Source organism: Parasteatoda tepidariorum, chromosome 1 (genome assembly GCF_982258835.1).
Source record: "Parasteatoda tepidariorum strain Cologne lab strain chromosome 1, Ptep-v5.0, whole genome shotgun sequence".
Classification (NCBI taxonomy): domain Eukaryota; kingdom Metazoa; phylum Arthropoda; class Arachnida; order Araneae; family Theridiidae; genus Parasteatoda; species Parasteatoda tepidariorum.
Genome location: NC_141755.1, coordinates 116860325 through 116881821, shown reverse-complemented (window position 1 = coordinate 116881821; position 21497 = coordinate 116860325). Strand labels below are relative to the sequence as shown.

The 21497-nt window shown below is 27.5% G+C and overlaps 1 protein-coding gene across 4 annotated transcripts in view; it reads left to right on the top strand.

Moving 5' to 3' along the window:
* The window catches only part of LOC147816761 (disco-interacting protein 2 homolog B-like), a 39460-nt gene extending 21057 nt beyond the window's left edge, over nucleotides 1–18403 (top strand). Inside the window, exons 1-11 of one of the 4 annotated variants that reach the window (XM_087149407.1) lie at nucleotides 1283–1406; nucleotides 3182–3262; nucleotides 4662–4781; nucleotides 4858–4965; nucleotides 8686–8774; nucleotides 10807–10900; nucleotides 11029–11153; nucleotides 12491–12653; nucleotides 15132–15210; nucleotides 17221–17388; nucleotides 18259–18403. In XM_087149407.1, coding sequence (XP_087005533.1) covers nucleotides 15163–15210; nucleotides 17221–17388; nucleotides 18259–18318 — 276 coding nt within the window. In that variant the 5' untranslated portion in view covers nucleotides 1283–1406; nucleotides 3182–3262; nucleotides 4662–4781; ... (4 more) ...; nucleotides 12491–12653; nucleotides 15132–15162 and the 3' untranslated portion in view covers nucleotides 18319–18403. Of the gene's footprint in view, nucleotides 1–1282; nucleotides 1407–3181; nucleotides 3263–4661; nucleotides 4782–4857; nucleotides 4966–8685; nucleotides 8775–10806; nucleotides 10901–11028; nucleotides 11154–12490; nucleotides 12654–14902; nucleotides 15048–15131; nucleotides 15211–17220; nucleotides 17389–18258 lie in introns of those variants that run through there. The other 3 variants (XM_087149433.1, XM_087149458.1, XM_087149380.1) reach the window with 3 other exon arrangements.
* The last annotated feature ends 3094 nt before the right edge of the window (nucleotides 18404–21497 follow it).

Below are 21497 nucleotides of genomic sequence, written 5' to 3'. Positions count from 1 at the left end.
CGACACTGTAGTTTATGTAAACCATAGTTTTGTTGTACAATTTTTTACCTCCAAATTTCTCATTTTTCACGAATCCAGTTATATGATAATGTGCAATAATTGCTTTTATTATTTATCTTATTTATTTATTTTTGACGTCACATTTTAAAGTTTGAATAAAGATACCTATAAAATCAAGCCAATTAGAAAGGAAATCAACACTCCCAAGCGAGGATGCTTCAATGTACCTGAGGTGACTGATTATGAGTTGGAATAAAAAGTTTAGCATTTAAAAGTCACAAAAAAAAATCGTCTTTTGTTTTTGAAATTTAATGGTTTTTCAATTCCGACTGTTCCGATCGCCATTAGTAACCGCATGTGGTTTCAGCATGATGAGGCGCCAGCCCACTTCAGTTGCTCGAATAGCCTAAGCTGCTTCACGGAAGCTGTCAAGCATATATCGCCATTTTGCATATATCGCATTCACGCATATATTGCTGGTGAACGCAATTTTGAACAGCTATTGTAAACCTTACACTAGGCAAAGACGCTTTCAATAAACAATTTGTTTTTTCCTTTCGTCTCTTATTTTTGGTGTTTACGCCTCAACGCGTCACTTGCGTCCATACATTCCTATACAATAAATGATTCTTACAATGTCCTGTACCTATCCTTAAAGTTTGTGCTATGAATTCGGGACCACCCTGTATACTGGGTGCTTGTACTAACCACCCTTAGAATAGAGTTTTTAGTAGCCTTGTCAAGAAAAAAAAGCAATAACTGAACAAATTGGGAGATGCAAATTACTCTTAATTTGGAGATAATTTAATATTTAGAGAACAGAGAAATGCATCATCAAACTTCATCGAATTTCGTACGAAGACAGAAAAATAAAAACAACAAAACCAGTTTGATTATCTGATATAAGTTGGAAATATTCACAAAAATCACGTTTCACCTCCTATCTATTTTCTTTGGCAATCAAACAGGTTTAGATGCTTTAAACCTCACTTTCCTTTTCAAAGTAATTCACTGGACTTGGATAGTGTATTTTAATTATTTCTTCGCTAAAATAATTCTTGACGAGCACCAATTCGTTATTATTTATTTTTGCTTCAATGTTGACAAAGATTTCAAAATATATATTTAGAGTGGTAATTACAGAATACCTTTCAAAATTAATTGACAAACAGTTACGCATACAGATTATTCCATAACGATTACCTTTTTGTATATTTTTTTCCATAATTCTTCTTAAAATTTAAACAAAATGGTATATAACATTGACATAACAAATATTTCAGAGAATAGAAAAAATCTATCAAAATTGAAGATTGTACTTACTGAAAAATCAAAACATGTTTGAATGCCGCAGGAAAGAATGAGTAGTTTGAATGTGATTTAGAGAATCCTCCTAGTTCAATCAGGTACTGGTTTTCATGCTTTTCATTTTACTTTTGATTCGACAGTTTTTATCGTATGATTTCTTTCTTTCTCACTTAAATAATAATATGACTCCACTAATAAACATACATATTTGCTTCAATTTGAGCAAAAAAAAATTTTAAATCAATATTAAAGGTCAAAACATATTTGTATGCCGTAAAAGAAAGAGTAGTTTAAATGTGATTTAGAAACTCTTAGTTTAACAAGGTACTGATTTCAATGTTATTCATCCCATCTTCTTTACTTTTAATTCGACATTTTCTGATAGTATATTTTCTTTCTTTCTCGCTTAAATCATAATGTGAGTTCACTAATATGCATACATATTTACTTCACGTTGGACAAAAAAGTTTAAGGTGGTGACTATGACAATCTTCTAAACTTTATAACTCTTTTATAAAAAAAATGTTTTACAACGTTAGTATCTTTAAAAAGGAATAATTAACTAATATATTTAATTAGTTCTACAGGAAAAAAAAGTTTTACATGTCTGGATGAAATTTGCAGACAGCAATATTGTCATTTAAGTACAAAAACATGTTTTTTTAGTTATATATATGTATATATATTCAAGCTCTTCCTACATAAATTAGTACTATTTCTCTATTAATTTAGCTTTTCATGACTTAATATTTTTATTTCAGTTACTGTTGATTTTAAATTATTTAGTTTTATAGATTCACGTCCTAAAAACATTGCTATAAATAAAATAAGCATAAATTAATTTTAAAACCTGTAGTTTATTATTCAAGGTTTAAGAAAAACATATTTTGACCATGCCTTTTTTAGCACTATCATTGGAAGTAAAATTTAAATTTTTGTGGAAAAAGGTAGATTAAAAATTATTTTGACTGTTACTTCTTTTCTAGTTGGTTAGCTAAAGAAAATTTTTGCTGGTCTCCCTATTTCCTATAATGATGTAACAATTTGTGGCGAAATTTAAGATTGTGGTTTCCAAGCAATGAATTAGCTAAAATCCATTTTACCCAATTTATTTTGGGTGGGTGAGCTAAAGTATTCTAACGATTTTCTTCGATATGTTAATGTTACAGACTAAAACATATTTGCGCACATGTTAGACTAAAACATATTTTGTCTCGTGTATTTTTAGATTGACTTTTTTTGCTCATTCAAAATCTGTTGTGGGTTAAAATTGAACTTGTGGTCTTATAAGTCAAAAATTAACTGAAATTTGATTCGGAGGTGACTGCATGTGAGCTATCGACAAAATATCTCGAACTATTGTGAATTTTTTATTTCCTACAATAAACTTTTTTATATCAATGTTCAATGTAAGCTGAAACTTATTTCCATAACTCTTTTTCGATAATTTAAGTAACGGAAAGTATGCTAGTGATTTCCAACAATGTGCTAAAATTGGTAACCTATTGCAAAGTTTCAAACTTGTGTTCTCGCGCTGTAGTGAAAACACTGGATTACCATATCGATAATCTTTAGGTAAAATGTAAGTTAAAAACACATATTGGTTTTTAAATAAAATAATTTTTACTCTTTAATATAAAAAGAAGCAGTTGGACTATGTGCTTTTATTTTATTATTATTTTAAATGATAAAATTTTCCGAGACTTTACAGCGATTTCATGCAGATTTATTCCGTCAATGCAAGTTATTGTTTACAGTTATTGCTACAAGTATTACAATTATCGTTACAAGTATATGTTATAGCTATTGTTACAAGTATTGTTAATGCAAGTTATTGTTACATTTCCGAGCGTTAATCTAAGGAATCTTTCAGGGTTTTTGAAAGATTTCATAAAATGATCAGCAACAGTGAATATTGCTTATCTATCACACAGAAAAGGGATAAATCACACAGGTATGTGCCTTTCTTCAAACTTTTACACAACAACCAATAAAAGGACTTTAAGCTACATGAGATTTAAAGTGCACCTTGCTGCAAATACACACCAGTTGTTTTGTTTTCTGTCAGGATCGAACTTACGGCCCCCAGTTTTCTATCAGAGTGTGTTATTTTCCATTTGCAGTGTCCTGCAGTACATCTCAAATTTGGATTTTTCCTTTCTGGTAGATTAGCTTGCCAAATCCAGCAGACGAAGCTAAAATTATAAGAGAAAAAAAAATAAAACACTAAATTTAAAAATATTAAGCATTGAATATTTATTTAAAACTTTGATTATTTGCTTTGAAAATATCACGAAATTATATCCTTTGTAATAAAATTCAATAGGTGGATATCCCCATCAATATCTGCGCCAAAAAAATAGGTACTTCAAAAACAGAAGAATCGAAACACGTAAGAGGGAAGGTGATTAGCTAAAAGAGTTTAATTTATAACCACTCAAGTAAAAATTTTAATCTTTCTCTTTTTAAAAAAATATATATATATATAGTACGAAATCCTTAAGCTCTTTTTCCTTAATCCTCCAAAATCCTTAAGTTCTCTAAGGAGTGAACATTCAGGCAAATTCAGATACGAAAATATATCAAATTCAATGGTTTAATTTTCATGCATCACACAGGCTTATATGAAGCCAACAGGAAATGTTTTTATTTTTTTACCAGCTTTGCTCTTCATTCACCAAAAACACCATTTTGAATAGACCATAGTATTGTTTAGTTTTTAATCATTTGCTAATTCATGTAAATAATGATGCATCAAAAACATACACATCAGTCTATAATCAAGAAATTTCTATAAAAATTTTATTCATTGTTTTACAATATTTGAAACATGAAATTTTAATATCGTAACAATATTGCTTGTATTAAACTTTAAACATTCTACAATGTAATGGTTTTAATTGAGCTGAAAGTAGCCGATTATTAATTTATGATTATTTCCGCATCGCAAGTTTGTTAACAGACAATTATTTTTTTTTATCTCTTACATTGTTGCAGAAAAATGCTGTCTCAGACGAGTAACTAAGCAAACGTTTCACAAACACATTCTGAGCGAATAACAGTACTTATTAGTTATACTCAGACAATACGTTTTAACAGAGATGTCAACTACTACTTGCGAGCTACTCATGGTCCAGAATGATCACAACTCATAATATTTACTGACTTTATTATTAAATACTTGATCGTTAAATACTTGATCGTTAAATTAATTCCAAAATGTTTTGATTAAGCGGTCAAGATTATTAAGTACAAGATTATTAAGTTATATTTTAATTTCATATATTTTTATCATTTGTCTTATTCTATGTTTAAAATCACTATATAAATGCTTGTTATTCTATTAATTTTAGCAACTGTCGCTATTTATAAATCAAGAGATCTACATTGGAGTTTATTAGCTACGATAGACCACAAGGACGTTAATCTCAGTTCTTTAAGGTTACTTCTTATTGCAGATTGATCAAAACCTTGTAAGTTTTGTTTGTCTTTAATTTTCTTCAATTTTTCTGTGTGTGACCTTATTTGTAAATTTACACTAATTTTTAGGGTCCTTGATCATCATACGATCAATTTATCAGTGTGTTTCACAGTTTCGGCCTGCGTCTTGATGCTGCATGTCCTTGTGCAGCTTCTCCTGAGGGACTCACAGTTTCTGTAAGAAAGTTTGATGATAAATATTATTCTACCATATAATATGGCTCTAATATTATATATCTATCTTAAAACATTTAAGGCATGTCAGTTATTAAAATTATAAATAATTGCTTTTAATTAAATAGAAAATTTGCTTTTAAATAGAAAATAAAAAGAAACTCATTAGTTGCATTGCATTACCCAATCAGAGGTATCATAAGTGTGTGTGTGGGGGGGGGGGCAAATGAGGGCTCAATACTTAGTGCCAGTGATGATAATTTTTTTAATAATTATAAAATTGTAATTTTTTTAAAGAATTATTTTTGCGTTGAAATTTGTTAACCTTGTTTTCTATTTTATTACGTAGACGAGATGAGTGAAAAGGCAGTAATCTCCCCATCTATATAGGCCCCATGCAAAAAAACATCATTTAATTATGAAGTATAGAAACTAAATTAATTAGAAACTAAAATTTATTTGATTATCTTTAGGTGGTTATTTGTGACCCTTAAATGCAAAATCTTCCCTTCTAATAGTCACTAATGTTTAAGGGATAAAATGTAAAAAAGAAATGGTAAAATAAAGTTAGAAGGAAAAAATGTCAAGTTTGCATTTAGAAATTAAATTCAGAAAATAAAAATAAAGTATACCTATTTATTATAGGCAAAGCAAAAATCTAATGTAAGAAGCAATTCATTTACTTAGAAGCAATGCTGAAAAAGAATACTTTAAGGGCGTCACAATTTTTTTTTCTGAGTAGAGACAGTTCTGTTGTAAAAATTTTTTTTCTCGTAATTACAAAGGAATGTCTCACCTGTAAATTAATATTTTTAATTTTTAAAACTATAATCCAATTTTTCAAACTATAATTGAATTTGCCCGTTTATTTATGCATTCAAAGTTATTAAGCTGTATAGAACATGAAAACTTCTCATTGATTATGTTAGTTACGCTCATTAAATTTCAAAGTATCATATAATTGGCTTGGTGATTATTTTTTAATAATTGTTATCTTAAAATAAGCATATGCTATTCATTAATAAAATATATATTTTCCAGGTTTTCAAAAAGATGCCTAACAAAAATGTTTTTTTTTTAATCTTAGAATATTGCTTAACAACTTTGAAAAGCAAATATTATCCTTGTTTAGGTTAATTGGAGAAGTTGATTAACTATGAATTGTCTTATTGTATAGTTTTAAAAAAATACTTAAGAAAATATATTAAATAAAATAGCCTTTTATCAATTCACAAAATATATTTTTATCTGCTTGCTCCTAAAAATAAAACAAGAATGTTTTTAAAATCTAAGCATACACTTTATTGTATCACCCCAACAAGGAAAAAACTTAATAATGTTAAGAGGCAAGATTTTAAATAAGTATGAAGAGAGGGGCTTTCAGAATTTCTAAAGCAGCAAAAAAATCTTATGTTTTTCAGATTTGTCATTTAAAAATACTATAATTCATCTCTCAATGATTTGATTTAAAACTATTGATATAAAAAATTTTAATTATCAAAGATTTGTAGGGATAATATAATAATTTACTTCTGACAAAATTTTTTTAGCTTCAATATACTCATTGTATTTGCATTTAAAAATTATTTAATTTTTTTAATTATTTCATGAATGAAATACTGTACTTAGGTAATCAATTTTAATTAAAAAAATTTAGGGGCCGTTCACTAATTAACATTTGTAATATAAATGTTTTAAAGTTTGCTTAATTCTTTACGTATTTTTATAAATTCGGTATGATCAATATTAATCTTGTTAAAGTTTTGTTAAATATACTACTATAAATAACATTTATTTAAATTTTAAGAAAAATATACTCAATAACCTTTAATAGTTAAATTAATTAGAGTTTTAAATTATCTTTTACAGAATTAAATAAAGTAATTATTAATTTAAATAATAGTATGAGCCACTCAATATTGAATTTATTTAAATTGCTTTTGCCAAAAGCTCATTTTTAAGAAATATTTCAGCTATATTAGATAAATTTTTAGGTCTTTTCCAAACTGAGACACCATTGATTCACTTGTTGCATGATGAAATGGTGTCTCTAGTTTAAGATTGTTAGAGCGTTTTTTAAGGAGTTCTGCCTTTCTTAGTTTGACAGGAAAAGACTTAAAATCTTTGGATGTAGAAAATGCAGAAATTTGGGCAAAATTCAAATTTAATAGATGTTGGACTAGATATCACAAATCCGATGACATCCATATCTTCATAAAAAAAATGCTATGTCTTAATAATTCTATTCCTCTTATCTGAGGCTAAGTCGAGGATAGCAGAATATTTAACAGCATTGGAAGATGCCAAAAAGAAACTTAATTTGTTTATGCAAGGACCTTCAAAAAAGGGTAAAAAATAAGATATGTTATTAATGAGCAAAAAACTCTTGTTATTAAATTCCTGTTTTCATTTTTTTAATTAAATATGCTCCGAATCTTTGTTTTGCTGCTCCAAAATTGCTTTTTTCTTGCTTCAAAACCATGTTTTGCCACTTCCAAAAAATATATTTTTTAAAATGGAATCCCCCCCCCCCTAATTTCATCCTGTTCCAAATATCTGAATTCCTAACAAAATCACCACTCAGGCATATTTTATTAGAATATAAAATTATTTTATCATGTTCTTTAAAAATTATGGTGTTCTTTCAAAAAAATGAAAGAAAACACATCATTTCTAGAGGAAATTATCTTTTAAACTCTTCTGTGATTTAAGAATTTTTATTATTTATATTTTTAAAAATTTTATCAGTTTAAAATTCTAGTTGAAGCAAACCAGTCATTGGCGAATTTTTTTTCTTCCCAAATGAGAACAGAAAAATCAGGAGTATTTCTTTCCTTTCAGATGAGCAAGAAAAGTTTCTTTAGAATATAATTCTACAGAAAAAAAATTATTTGCTTTTGTATTTTTTCAGCTATTTTATTGTTTCAACTCTTTCTTTACTCTGTTTGTTAAATTTAAAATCTATAAATATAAAGATGCAGAGTATAGCAGTTTTGGTTATACCTATAATTTTAATTAATGTTATTATAATGCTTTTTTTAATTTATTGTTCTGTTTTTGTCAGTGAAAATAGTAACTTTGTTAATTCATGAAAAACTCTTGGAATTAGTCATAGAAAATCATGAAAAGTCATGCATTTTAAAATCCAAAATGTAGCAGATACCCTGCGTATAGCATTTTATTTATCAATTTATTTTAGTTAGCTGTTTTGCACAATAAAAAAACTTTTTCTTGGAATTCATGTTCTTTTGTCATAAAGAATCGGTCAAGGCTAATATTTTGAAAGTTTTCGCTTTTAAAAAAGTATTGTTATAGAAAGATTATAATTTTCTAATTTAGAATATTTTAAAGAAAAATGATTATTTGAAAATCTATAATAACTGATGTTGCTTATTTTTCTTTCCAATTTTCATGTTCTATATATGCTGTGTAAAATTAGAGTTTATTTGTAATTAAAATACTATTCAACAAACTCCTTGTATAGTAATTTCTATTTTTTTAAAATTAATATAAGTAATGACATTATTATTTGTTATAAAATTATGAAATAGATATCCTGGAAAACTATACTCTATTTTCAGTTGTCCATTTTAAATATATAAATATGTTATGATTTTTCTGTAATTCTTACTTCTGTTTATAGGGTGGTCTTGCATTTGCGTGCGGTACTAGGGATACATTTTACTAATATGTTTTTCTTAAATTTATTAATTTACATTGTAGAATCGCTGTGTTTTCTGTCAGAGTGTTACGGGATGAACGGATACGCGTAATTTCAAAACAAAGAACAGATTATGCTGAAGAAGAGGAAGGTAATTTAAGTACACTTGTAAATATTTCTTCTCTTGTTCTATAAATTCTTAATTTTGTAATTTTCACCTTATTCACTAGCTTTTTCTTTGATATATTTTTAATTTATTAGCTTGCAATTTAAACAAATATTTGAAAAAAATTACAAATTTAATATATTTGGTATTTGCATTACAGTATTACTGTTCTATCAGATTTAAAATTACTATTAAGTTATAAGTCATGGTTTAATAAACAGGTAAGTTGACTAATTTGTTCTGATTTTTATATCAGTAAAATGACAATTAGAGGTTTCTTTCTATCTCTCAGTTTGAAAGTTGATAATTAACTAATTTATTACAATTACCATATCAGTAAATTCATTATGAGCTGAGTCTTTGTCAGTCACCTTTTAAAAACAAGTAAACTCACCAGTTTATTATGATTTTTACACCAAGAATCACTAGGGAAATTTCCAAAATGTCAATGTACACAAATTTTAGAGGAAAAGTTTGTATGGGTAACTTTTTATTTTGCAACTAGTAAAATTTCTAGCACATTGTTATTTTGTTTTCCCCTTATTGTCAAGTTTTTAATTTTTGAATTTCCTTCCAATCCAAACCAGCCATCAAAAGTGAGAAAAAATTTTCATCAAAGTATACCTTTTTTTGAATTTCTGGTATGCTTTTAAGTTTGCTGATTATACAAATCTAAGTTGCAGGGTCAAACTTAAAAATAGTTTACCCAAATGGCATACGCCAAGTACAATTATAACAATTAAAAAAAAATACAGAGAAAATTTTTTTTTTCAAATTCTTTTTAGTCTCTTCAGGTTGCCAGCTACAGATCTAAAGTTAAAAATTAGTTTTTCAAATATGGTAAACATATTGTCTCATTAAAATAGAACAAAACTTAACTATAGTATTTTTTGCTAATTATGAATCTTGAATCAGAATTCATGAATACTTTCATAGTAAATTCAGTATGGATGTTTTTAAGTTGTAATATATGACTATGAAAACCCCAAGTGCCATAACTTTATGGAGATGTCATCCTAACATATGCACAGCACCAGCAAAATCAGAAGTTTGAGACGGCCCATTTGAAAGTTATTTAGTTTCTTTAAACTAAATAATTATCATATTTAGTGCTGTGGGTAAAGAATCGGTATTTAAAATATTACTATTATTATAAATATTACATTAATGAAAGTGACTTGTTGACCCTAATTTCAAATTGAAATGATTATGAATTTCCAGCTTCTCATTTATTTTTTATTAATCAGAAAAGAAATAAATGAAAGGAAAGGAAATTCCAATTATTAATGAAAAAAAAAAATTACTCAATCTATCTCCTTGAAAGCCCTGAATCTTGGAAACAAGGTTTTATCTCCCCTGCATCTTTAATTTTCATTGGTTGTTGAGGAAACCATCGATTTTTGGTGATTAGGAGTCTCCTCTTCTCTTTAATTTTACCAAAGTATATAAAAATTGCTTGAAAACTGAGACGGAAAAGCCTAATGATCATTGATATGCTGTGTCTCAAAATACTGCTTAATATACTGTAAAGAGAAATGTTCATAAATGTAATGCTTAAAATCTTATAAACCACAGGTAATCCTTTCAAAACTATGGCAGTACTAAAATAAAAATAAAAAAAATTTTATGTTTTGGCAAAACTGCTGCATGGTGTTCACTATATTGTATTCTATTTCAATTTTGACAATTTGAATTCATAAAACAATTTGATTTTAAAAATATTTAATCTTAAAAATATTTAATCTAAGATATTTATTTTTTAAATTTTACTTTTATGTTTGTTTCCAAGACATTATTGGGCTAAAAGTACCAATTAAAAGTGTTGAATTCTGCCGTGCTTTTTTACAAAATATTTCAAGTCATTTGTTCTGTTTATAGTCAAAGGGTTATTGGGATAAAAGCAAATGTAACAGTATTGTTAATGTTTTTTCACTCAATTTTTTTGTTAAAAAAATATAATTGTGTAATTTGCTTTGTGATGATAATTCTAATGAACTGTTTCTATTATACTTTTTAGAGTTTTCAATGGATGAGTACTGCAAGCTATTGATAGTATTCATCAAGTTGGAATTTGCTGTCTTGCTTTAGTTTTGCCCAATTGTTTGCCAAAAGTAAGTAAAAATATCCTAGAAATATCAATAGAAAAATAGATTTTACAACCAGTTTACTCTTGAAGGTTTGCTTCTTTCAATTAGGATTATTTTGTCATATTTATCAAAATATAATTTTTGTTCACTAGTCAAATAAAAACTGGATGGTCTTACTTCAAAATTGTAACATCTTGTGCAGATGTTTAGTAATTATGCAAGCAAGTCTGCCTTTTCTGCAACGATTTTTTCACTTTTCTTCCTAATGGTGTATTTGGTAAGCATTAGTGGTTAGTTTTTTTACTCTTAAAAATTTTTTCACTTTTTTAGTGTTTTTTTAAGATGATTAAACTGAATTTCTTTCTGAAAAATGTTTTGTGCATAAAACGCTGAACGTGAAAAGTCTATTGGATTCAGTCTAAATGCTTTATTAGTTTCTTCATTGTATATTACAGGGTGCGTAGTGTAGCTTTTTTAAAAACTGCTTAAAGGTGCTTATTTTTGATTTACGTATTTTATAAGCCTTTAAAGGTGTTTTTTTTTTGTAAATAGTGCTTAGTTTTCTATCTTTAAAGAGATTTTTTTCTTCGCCGTGTCGATTGTTGTTCTAAATTACAAAAGATGCATGATTTTCGCTGTAATATTTATCAGAAACTAGAATTTATTGTATTTATGTTTATAAATTTTAATGATCGAAAAAACAATTTTTATTACTGTACAGATCCTAATTATAATTTTTGTTTGTGAAAGTGCTTAAAAATATTTTTTGAGTGCTTAAAAAGTGCTTATTTATGTTGAAAAATCTGTCTACGCACCCTGTATTAGTTTATAGTATGCATCTACTCATGGTTTTTTAAGGTAAACACCAAGATCCTGCATGTGGGTAACATATTTTTATGTTACCCTCGCACATTTTATATTATAAAAACACAATCGAACTGAAGATCAGTTTAATCTTTTGCCTTAAAAATGAATTTGATCATGGTTGGGCCAAATCTATGTGCCTGAAATATGTACTACTTTTTTACCATAAACAATCTTTGATGTGCCACCTGCCACTACCTATTGTTGTAGTACTTTTAAAGTTAATTATTTTTCATTTAATACCAATTTCTGATTTTTAAAAATGAATAATAACTAATAGAGGTAAGAATAAATTTGAAATGTTATATCTTTACAATGGAAATAAAACACTCATTTAAGGGCAAGCAAACATTAAGAAAGAATCAAGATGTTTTTACTTATGCTGCTGAGCAATACTTGATTTGTATAAAATTCATCTCAAAAATGAATGTAGGGTTGATTTTGCAGGGATATCTGTTAGATGTATTGTGTTATGTAGGATTATGGCTAAAAAACACTTTTTAAAAATGTCTATTAAAAATCTTAGAAATATTTACCATATATTAAAATATTTACCATAGATAAGGAGGAGTGTTTTACAAGTTCTTTCAGTGTTTTTTCTCTCTATTAATTATGATTTATATGCTCTGTGTAATTAATATATTTAACATGGCTTATTGTACTCTTTTTTTTAACTTTTTGGAAATTATTATTGTAAAGTAATGAAAATTTTTAATTTTAAATTAGATTTTTAATTTTTTCTGCCCATAGGAAGCTGTCACTGTTGTTGTTATAAAGTCATGGCCTCTCATCTTAGATACTGATTACATTCCAAAAAAGAAATTAACTGGCATAAGTAGAGCCCAAACTCCTGAAATGATAGCTTATTTGGATTTAAATGTTAGCACAACTGGAATGCTTATCTGGTATTAAGGTATAAAAATATTTTACTGATTTATTTTTATTCTTAAAATATTGTTTTAAATGGATTGGGATTAGATATTTATAACTTTATTCAGTCTATGTATTTTGACTTAAAAAGAATTTCAGATGTCCCATGCAGCATCAACCTTTTTCTGTACAAGTATGAAACTTGCCTGTGAATTATATCCATCAAGACATATAGCTCTTTACCTTGATCCTTACTGTGGTTTAGGTTTTACCTTATGGTGTTTGAATAGGTAACTTCTTAACTTTACTCACATCAATTGAATTAGTAAAGTTTTTTTTTCCTCTTAAATAGTTTAAATCATTTCCGATTTTTTTACATGTGTTATATCAGCAAAAGGAGGATTTATATTGAATTTTGTAAGTCGAGGCAATTAAAAAAATATATCTGACATCAGAATAGTGAATAAAATCCGTTTAATTAAGAGAAGATCATAAAATAAAATGTTAAATTATGTTTTTAATTTAGTTAATGAATGAATGAGGTTTTCATTTTATCCTTGTCTTGTTAACTTTATTTATAAAGTCTTCTACTTGAAACATATAGCAGCATGAAGTCTTTTACATTTCTATTGAAGTTTCTGAGAATTAAATAACAAAATCTGCAAAAGCAATTATTTTTAAGCTACTGATATTTTCTTTTTGCAAAAAAAAAAATTGTGGTAAAAATAGAAAAGTAATTTTTATAGTTTTTTCTCTTACTTTAATATATGTAGTAATTATTCAGAAAATTAAGTTGTTTCAATCTAATATTTTCAATGTAATGCTTTTGATTATTTTTTTTGAGTCTTTTTACAGGTGTGCTTGCTTAAAGCCTCTCCATAAGTTAAATAATTTTCTCCGACTTTCACACTAATAATGTTTTAGAAAGTCTATTTCTATCACTATTATATTACTCTTATATTTAGTGCTTTTTTTCTACTGTGTTATTATGCAGATGATCAACATAATTTTATTGTCATATTATTAAGTATATTAAAGGATATAATGCATAATAAACATTTTAAAATTATCATCTATTTTTGTGTTTTCTGCTAAAAATATATTGCAATTCTCAGCAATTAAAATTTTCATAACATGAGAATTGCATATAGTCACTATAGCTGTGATCTCCATAGCGATGGAAAATTCATTTAGAGGGAAATTGTTAACAATTTATTCTTATTCAGACATTTTAATAGCTTTTCAACCTATAGGCTTGATAAATACGAAAGAAATTCCTTTACTATCTTATAAATGGTTGCATTCTTTTCTCTCCAAATACATACACAAAAATCTTTTGGTTTTAATATTTCTGTTTAATCTCTAAAATTCAAAGATCAGATCAACAGTGATAACAAAATAAATATATAAATGAAATGTTCACACATGCGTTGACATAAAGGAAATATTTTTTTAAAAAATTAATACAACATTTCCTCCAAATTGACTAAAATTATTTTATCAAAATTATTATAATTTGTGACTAAGATTATTTTTAAAAAATTTTGCCAGAAGTACCTCTTAAATTAAATGTGTTATAAGAAAACAGTTTTAATTATTATCTTAAAGTTTTCAATACTTTTTCATGAAGCTTGGAATTAAAGGTATCCTCTTTTTTTATTGTTGACTCAAAATAATTAAGTTTCGAATATCAAAAACTAAAGAAATTTTGTCTTTATTATTCTATTCTTGCTACAGTGGTGTAAAAAACGTTTGCATTTCTAGTTGTCATGACCTTGCCAAGATTTTCATTCATATATTTTTTTGCCGACATTATTACAAAAATGGCACTTTTTGTTTTGTTGATACTTGAACTTTGGTGTTGGAGTGTGTTTTCCCAACCAAAGTTTTTTTATGCTTAAAAGAAATGACAACAAATTTAGTAATTACAACTGGACTGTTTTGTGCTTCTACAGAAATTGTAAGTAAGCTTTATAAAAGCTAAATACTGATATTTTGTTTTTAATAAAAATGGAATTGATGCGTATTTATTGATAGGACTGAACTCTTTAAGAAAAAGTATGCTAAAACATTTTTGATATGTTACGAGAGAAAAAAAATTTTACTCGTAAATTAAAAAAGAATAATTTATTGATGAATTTAACTTTCTCCCATGAATCTTCTACACTTGATTTGTAGATTTTAAGGTTGAAGTAATTTTTAAATGCATTTTAGAAATTGTTGCTATTTATATTTAAATAAAATGAAAATATTTAATGAAAATTTAAATATTTTTATTGTAAGAAGCCATCACTGCATGTATTGCTAATTTCTTTCGCATTAAGACATATATTTTTTTACTTTAGTGTTTATTCAGGTCACCATACCATTTTAATCCCACCATCTGAAGTTGAAATTAATCCTGCCCTTTGGTTGTCAACAATTAGGCAATGCAAAGGTTATAATTCATTCTAAATAATAATAAAAATAAGTAAAATTTTGTTATTTTTTTAATAATTTCTAATTTGCTTTTTTATTTTAGAGTTCGTGATGCATTCTGTTCCTATGGCATTATGGAACTTTGCACAAAAGGCTTAGGATCATCTATTAGCCAATTGAAGGTAATGTAATAGCCTATTTTCACTTACAAAATTTCTCGGCCATTTGTGTGTGTGCTTACCCATTTAGAGGGTTTACAAACACATTCCGATCATAATGTATTCTGTATACTTTGATTCTATTTTTAAGGGAATTTTTTTGTTACAGTGACCATTAGGAGAGAAACTAAGCTTGTTTTAAAAAATTCATTTAGTATCATTTTGCCTAGTACACTTTTTTAATTTTCTTTACAGACAAATTTTTAACTCCATGCACCCTGCCTATGCTCAGAACTATTGCCTTGTACCAAAGAATATTTTAAAACATTTATTGTTCTTTACAGGCTGGTATAGTTTATAATGCTTATGTTTTAGATTTAAAATTTATATCATAGCAGTGTTTATCTATTTCTAACGAGATTGTATACTAGAAACTTAATTACCTCCTTTCGGCAAACTGTAATTACAGATTGATCCAGATAAAACTAAATTTTAAAATTCCACAGTTATTTGTTTTATTCTCTTTCTTTGAAAATACATGATAATTGTTTTTTTAAAGGTTATCTAAATACATTTTGCTCTGTTAAGCAAAACTCTTTTTAGTATAATATGTTTCAAAACTTAATAAGAACAAACAAAATTTATTTCAGTGATGAAATATTTAATTTTGTACTATATATGTCTTTATCTAAACAATATGCTCTAAAGCACAAATAGTGCTTCATAAAAAGACATACCATATTTCTCGTTTTATAATTATGAAATTTCCTTAGCGTGTACACTCAAACTGAAAGAGAGAAACACAGAGATGCAAGAGAAAATTATTAACAGGTCACAAAAAAGGGAAAAAAGTGGCTGGGCTACAAGCTTTAACTGATTAATCAAATAAAAGAATAATAAAAAGTGTGCCGTTGGTGGGGTGAAAGCTATCTATGGAATTCTAGAAGGAAAATTTTGATAAATTCTAATTTTTAATTTCATGACTCTCTTTATAATATTCTATTCTTTCCAAACAATAGAAAATCAATTTTCTTGTGATTTCTACATTTTGATATTTCAAGGCCTGTTCCACTACTGCACCTGTTTCTTATGTCCTTTCTTTTGCTTGATTAACTTCAAGTTTGAATATTTTCAGTTTATATGCTTTTACAATTAAAAAAAACATATTAGTCTATTAAGAAATGGGTACTAGTTCAAGACTGCCTTAATCCTATAAATTATGCTATGATTTCTTAAAATTTTCAGACATTTACATTCACTTTTGGATTCCTTTAATTTATTAAAACTTTTCCACACATTTTTTTATCCTTTCATAGTGTTTAATAATTTAAAAATATTTGTTTTCTAAGCATTTAACAAATTTTATTGTTAGAGAAAAAGTGTTATAAATTTCTGTTTTTTTATATTTTAGTGACTTTCTGTTGACTGTCTCATATTTGGTTGACTTTTGAACTCTGCTATGAATTTTTCTATAACTTTAAAATGTTGAGCCTGTTTGTTTATCAGTTTAATTATTTGACAAAAGAGTTTTTCTATTGCATTTATTAATTTACTTGGTTTTGATTATATTTTAAAATTTATCCATTTGAGAAGCTGTAAAAATCTTAATTAAATCCTTAATTTCATATATTTATTATCCTGCAAAAAATCTTATGAATATAGAACGCTATGGAGAAATGTCTCTACTGATTAGCATTCCTACTTTTTGGGTAGTAGGCTAGAAGGATGAACTTAACTTATACAATTAAATTGATTTTATTGTAAATATGTAATAAGTAACTATTTGTAAGTATGTGAGTCTATGACTATTTTTGGTAGGAGTAAAGAAATTTTTTTTAACATAATTTAATTATTTTTCACAGAATGGGATAAAATTATTATTTTTTGTGTTTGCAAATGAAACACTAGAAGTTTAATACTTGTTATTGTTCTAATATGTTTTATATATTTATATATTATAAAGCAAATAACATTTGTATCATTTTTTAAGCTACTCATTTTAATTATTATTATAGTTAGTCTTTTTCGTTGCAGAGAGGAATAAACTTGAGATGCGTTCGAACCTGTGTTGTTGTAGCTGAGGAGAGGCCTAGAGCTGGATTAACAGCCTCATTCTCTAAATTATTTTCTGGTTTAGGCTTATCTCCTAGAGCTGTTAGCACAAGCTTTGGATGTCGAGTAAATATTGCCATTTGTTTGCAGGTAAGTAATGTTTTTACTTAAGCAGACATGCAATTTTTCCCAGACCCGCGGAATTCAGCTTTTTTTCCCCTGATTTTCATAATAAACTTAACAATTCTAAAATTGCGAAAATTTTATATGTGTAACAAGGGACATCCACAAGTTTTACTAAAGTGATTGAAGCATCTTTTCTATCCAATATGTTCCTGAATTTTAATGAAACTTGAACAATATTTTATAAAAAAAGAAAAACGAAAACTTTCTAATGAATTTTTAGAAGCATGAATGAATACTAGGGCCGAGTACTTATTAACTATTTTTAGTGAAATTAAATCTTGGTATGTTGACTATTTGTTTTAAATATTTGAATTGTTCTTTTATTCAGTTTTTTTTAAATTATTTAATCCAATTTAGAATTCAATATGCACAGAATTTTCTAAATGATAAACTGAGGGGACATTCACTAACTGGATTTTTTTAAAAAAAATGTTCATCTGCATTCATAACAACTGAAAAACTTTAATTTGAAATATTAATCCAAATTCAATTTTCCCTCTTATTGACTATTAGTAAGAAATCATTCTAATAGTGATTTTAATAAGCAATGGCATTTTGAATCAACTAGCAGAAGAATCTTACACTTTGCTGTGAGTTAACTCAATATGTTTAAAAAAATTTAATTTGTATTTTATTAAATACAATAATTTCTTTAAATTTTAATTTTGATTATAGTTTCATTCATAATTTTAAAAAACTGCTTTTAATGTTTTGCTATCATGCTAAATTCAGTTTTTTTTCCCAGAAACTGCTGATGCATAACTGATTACATGAAATTGACCAAATTTTTACGATATTTTAATTATGTATATAAAAAAATGTTTTAATTTACAGCGAGCCTCTAGTCCAGACCCAACAGCAGTGATAAGAGAGCGAAATGATAAGTCACATTAGTTCATATTTGATGGAGTCTGACAAACTTTTTCCAGGAGTGAAAGTAGTCATTGCCAATCCGGAGATAAAGGACAATGTGGAGATTCTCACCTAGGAGAGGTATAAACTACATTTTGTATATTTTAAATAAATTACGTCATAGCTGCCAACTCTCTCAACTTCCAAAAAAATTTCAATTTTTTGTATTTTAAAATCTCTTTATTAAAATATCTAATTATGTAAAAAATAAAAAATGGTTTTGGTGTTCGAAACTAAAGAATTGGCAAAAGCAATCTAAGCTTTGTTACCACTTGAATGCCTAATGCGATCATATATTTCGCCAAGAAAAAAAAATAATGAATACTGATTTTCAATCATCCATATTTAATGAAAATTCGGAAAAAGGATGAAATGCTCAAAATTGCGAAAGATTTTTAAGAAGAATTTGATAAATCATTTTTATATAACGTAAAATCAGTCACCTATTTTAAAATTGTTAAACATTCTGGATTACTGAAATTCTCATTTACCAAAATTGTGAATACTTTCTTCCTGAATTACAACTGTAAATACTATGTTACATTCTCATTCACATTTCTCCTTCAGATTCTCATTCATATCATGATTCTCATTCAGATAAATTACTTTTTATTAAATAGTTTGTGATAACCATTTTTATTTACCCTGTATAACTAAAGCAACAAGAAGGGAGGAAAAAAAATATAATGGGAGAAATAAAATAAGTGAGTAGTGCTTGTTTAAGATGCAAAAATCTCTTTTTTTTTCCGAACGATTTCCTCCAGTGAGCTAGTATTTAAAAGCAGAATCAAAATGTGTGGTTTGTAAGTCAGGAGAAGTTGTGATTCCAAAGTAATGCATTAACTGAAATTTAGTTTGACAATTTTTGCCAGACTAACGAAAATTTTAGTTGGGTTGGCATACGATTTAAATTCTTGTCTGTGAGGTAAAATTAGGTCAATTTCTAATGCAAAATTAGATAACTCTTTTTTCCCTTCCCATAAACGTTTTTGGAAGATTATCTAATGAACATTTTTGTTGACAATGTCTGTTGTTAGCATTTGGTCTACACAGAGCTAATGCTAAGAACTAAAATTCACACTCGTAGTTTCTAGGTTAGCTAGAATTTGCTTTGGTAATTACTTTGTGTTAAACCAAGCACAAAGTAATGGTAGGTTAAAAAAAACTGTTTATGGTAATCTAATGATATAATACAACATTTGTCGACAATGTTCAATTTTTCTAAGACAAAAGATAGGGAAAATTTGTTTTGAGCAATACTATTTTCGGAGGTTCTGAATTACATTGACCAGAGCCGCGATGGCTCAAGGGATAGAGTATTCACCTTTGAATGAGGTGAATCGGGTTCGAATCCCAGCGATGGATGGTCGATACGAATCCGTATCCAGCTTGCATCGAGCACTGTGCTGACATGAAATATCATCAGTGGTAGACGGATCATGAGTTAGAGTCCCTTTGCCGTCAGGTTAACCGTAAGAGGTCTTCGTGGTTTTCCTCACCATGTAACGTTAATGCTGGTTAGTTCCATCAAAAAATCCTCCATGAAGGTAAATTTACCCCAATACTTGATCCAGGAGTTCCATTGTCTTCTGGATTGTGTTCAAAAATACAAAGCTACGGAGTTGAACATTAGCAGTCGTAAATCCAAGAATTGGGTCAGCTATTCCACGACGGTTATAAAATAAAATTAAAAAATGACATTGGCCAACAATTTTACATAACAGTCTAAAGTTTGGTTACGTCAAATATAAGTTAAAATAATTTTGGAGCTAAAACTTGTTTCAGTCTTAAACTTTTTTGGTGAATTTACTAACGAAATTTAGGTTGAGCTATCGTGAACTTACGATTTTGTACAATGAGCTTACGTTTGGGTACGAAATTCAAATTTTCTTCGGCAAAAGTTGGCGAAAAAAACTCAGGTAACCGACACTGGATACGTTAATGTTTTGTTTGGATACAAAATTTTTTGTTTGACCGACGATACCTTACGTTTGACCTACAATTCTAACTGGTGGTTACTTAGTCCAAAATTAGTTGAAACTTGTTTGGCCCATATCTTTCTTTCGAAATAATTTCTATCAAAACATTTAATTTGGCAAAAATGTGATTGGAATTTTATTACCATGAGTAAACGTTTGAAGTTAAAATTTAAATTGTTGCTACTAGATTATAAAGTTGCTGGGCTGATGATTTACTGTAATGAACTAAAGTTTTGATTCGATAATCAAACTTTTGATTTCTAGGAAATGCATTAGTTAAAACACAGTTCGGACAATTTTTTGGTGGTCGGACTAAAAAAGATTTTTGATAAGCTTACGATTTTCTTTCACGGGTTAGCTTTTCATAGTTCAAGATAGTTTCATAGTACATAGTTGCCTGAAACTTGTTATGGTCAGAGCTGGCTGAGCTATCTAAATATTTTGTCCAGCTAACGTGGACATAAAATTTCCTTTAATGAACTGTCATTTGGAAAAAAAAATATTTTTTTATTTTGTCTAATATTTGCAGGAAGACTTAGGCTAACGATTTTACGTAATGGTGTATAGTTAAGGAGCAAAATTCAAAATTGTAGTTTTCATGTCAGAAATTGGTTGTTTTGGTTGTTTTTATCGCGAACATTTTCTTAAGGCTATCATTGAACAATGTTAAATAAACGCTTCCCTGGATAATATGTCTAAACTTCTTGAGTTATAACTTTTTTGTATTGACTGGAGAATTAATGCAAATTTTTGTTGAGCTGCCAGCTCTAAGTATTTTATAAAAAAAATCTAACGTTTGTAGGGAAAATTTCAAAATTTGTAGTTTTCAGTACGTGATGGAGAGAATTTGAATAAAAGCCTGGTTGGTAGCAGGGCTAAAGAGAATAGAAGGGCTAGTTCACTCCGCTCTTAGAGTTGAAGCAACGATTTCCCTCATGACGTCACTGTGTCCACAGATCTCGGAGATCGCAAGCAAAGATATTATGATAACTTTGCATCTTTCTCGTTGCAAAAATAAGTTTAGACTTTTTCTGGTTATTAACTTTCAAATTTTACGTATTTAACACATTATTTCCGTTCATAAACTTAGTTCAAAAAAACATTCGTGGCCATTATATTGAAAAAAATACCATTTTAAACTTATAAAAATGTTTTACTAGTTGGCGAAAATGACACTATAAA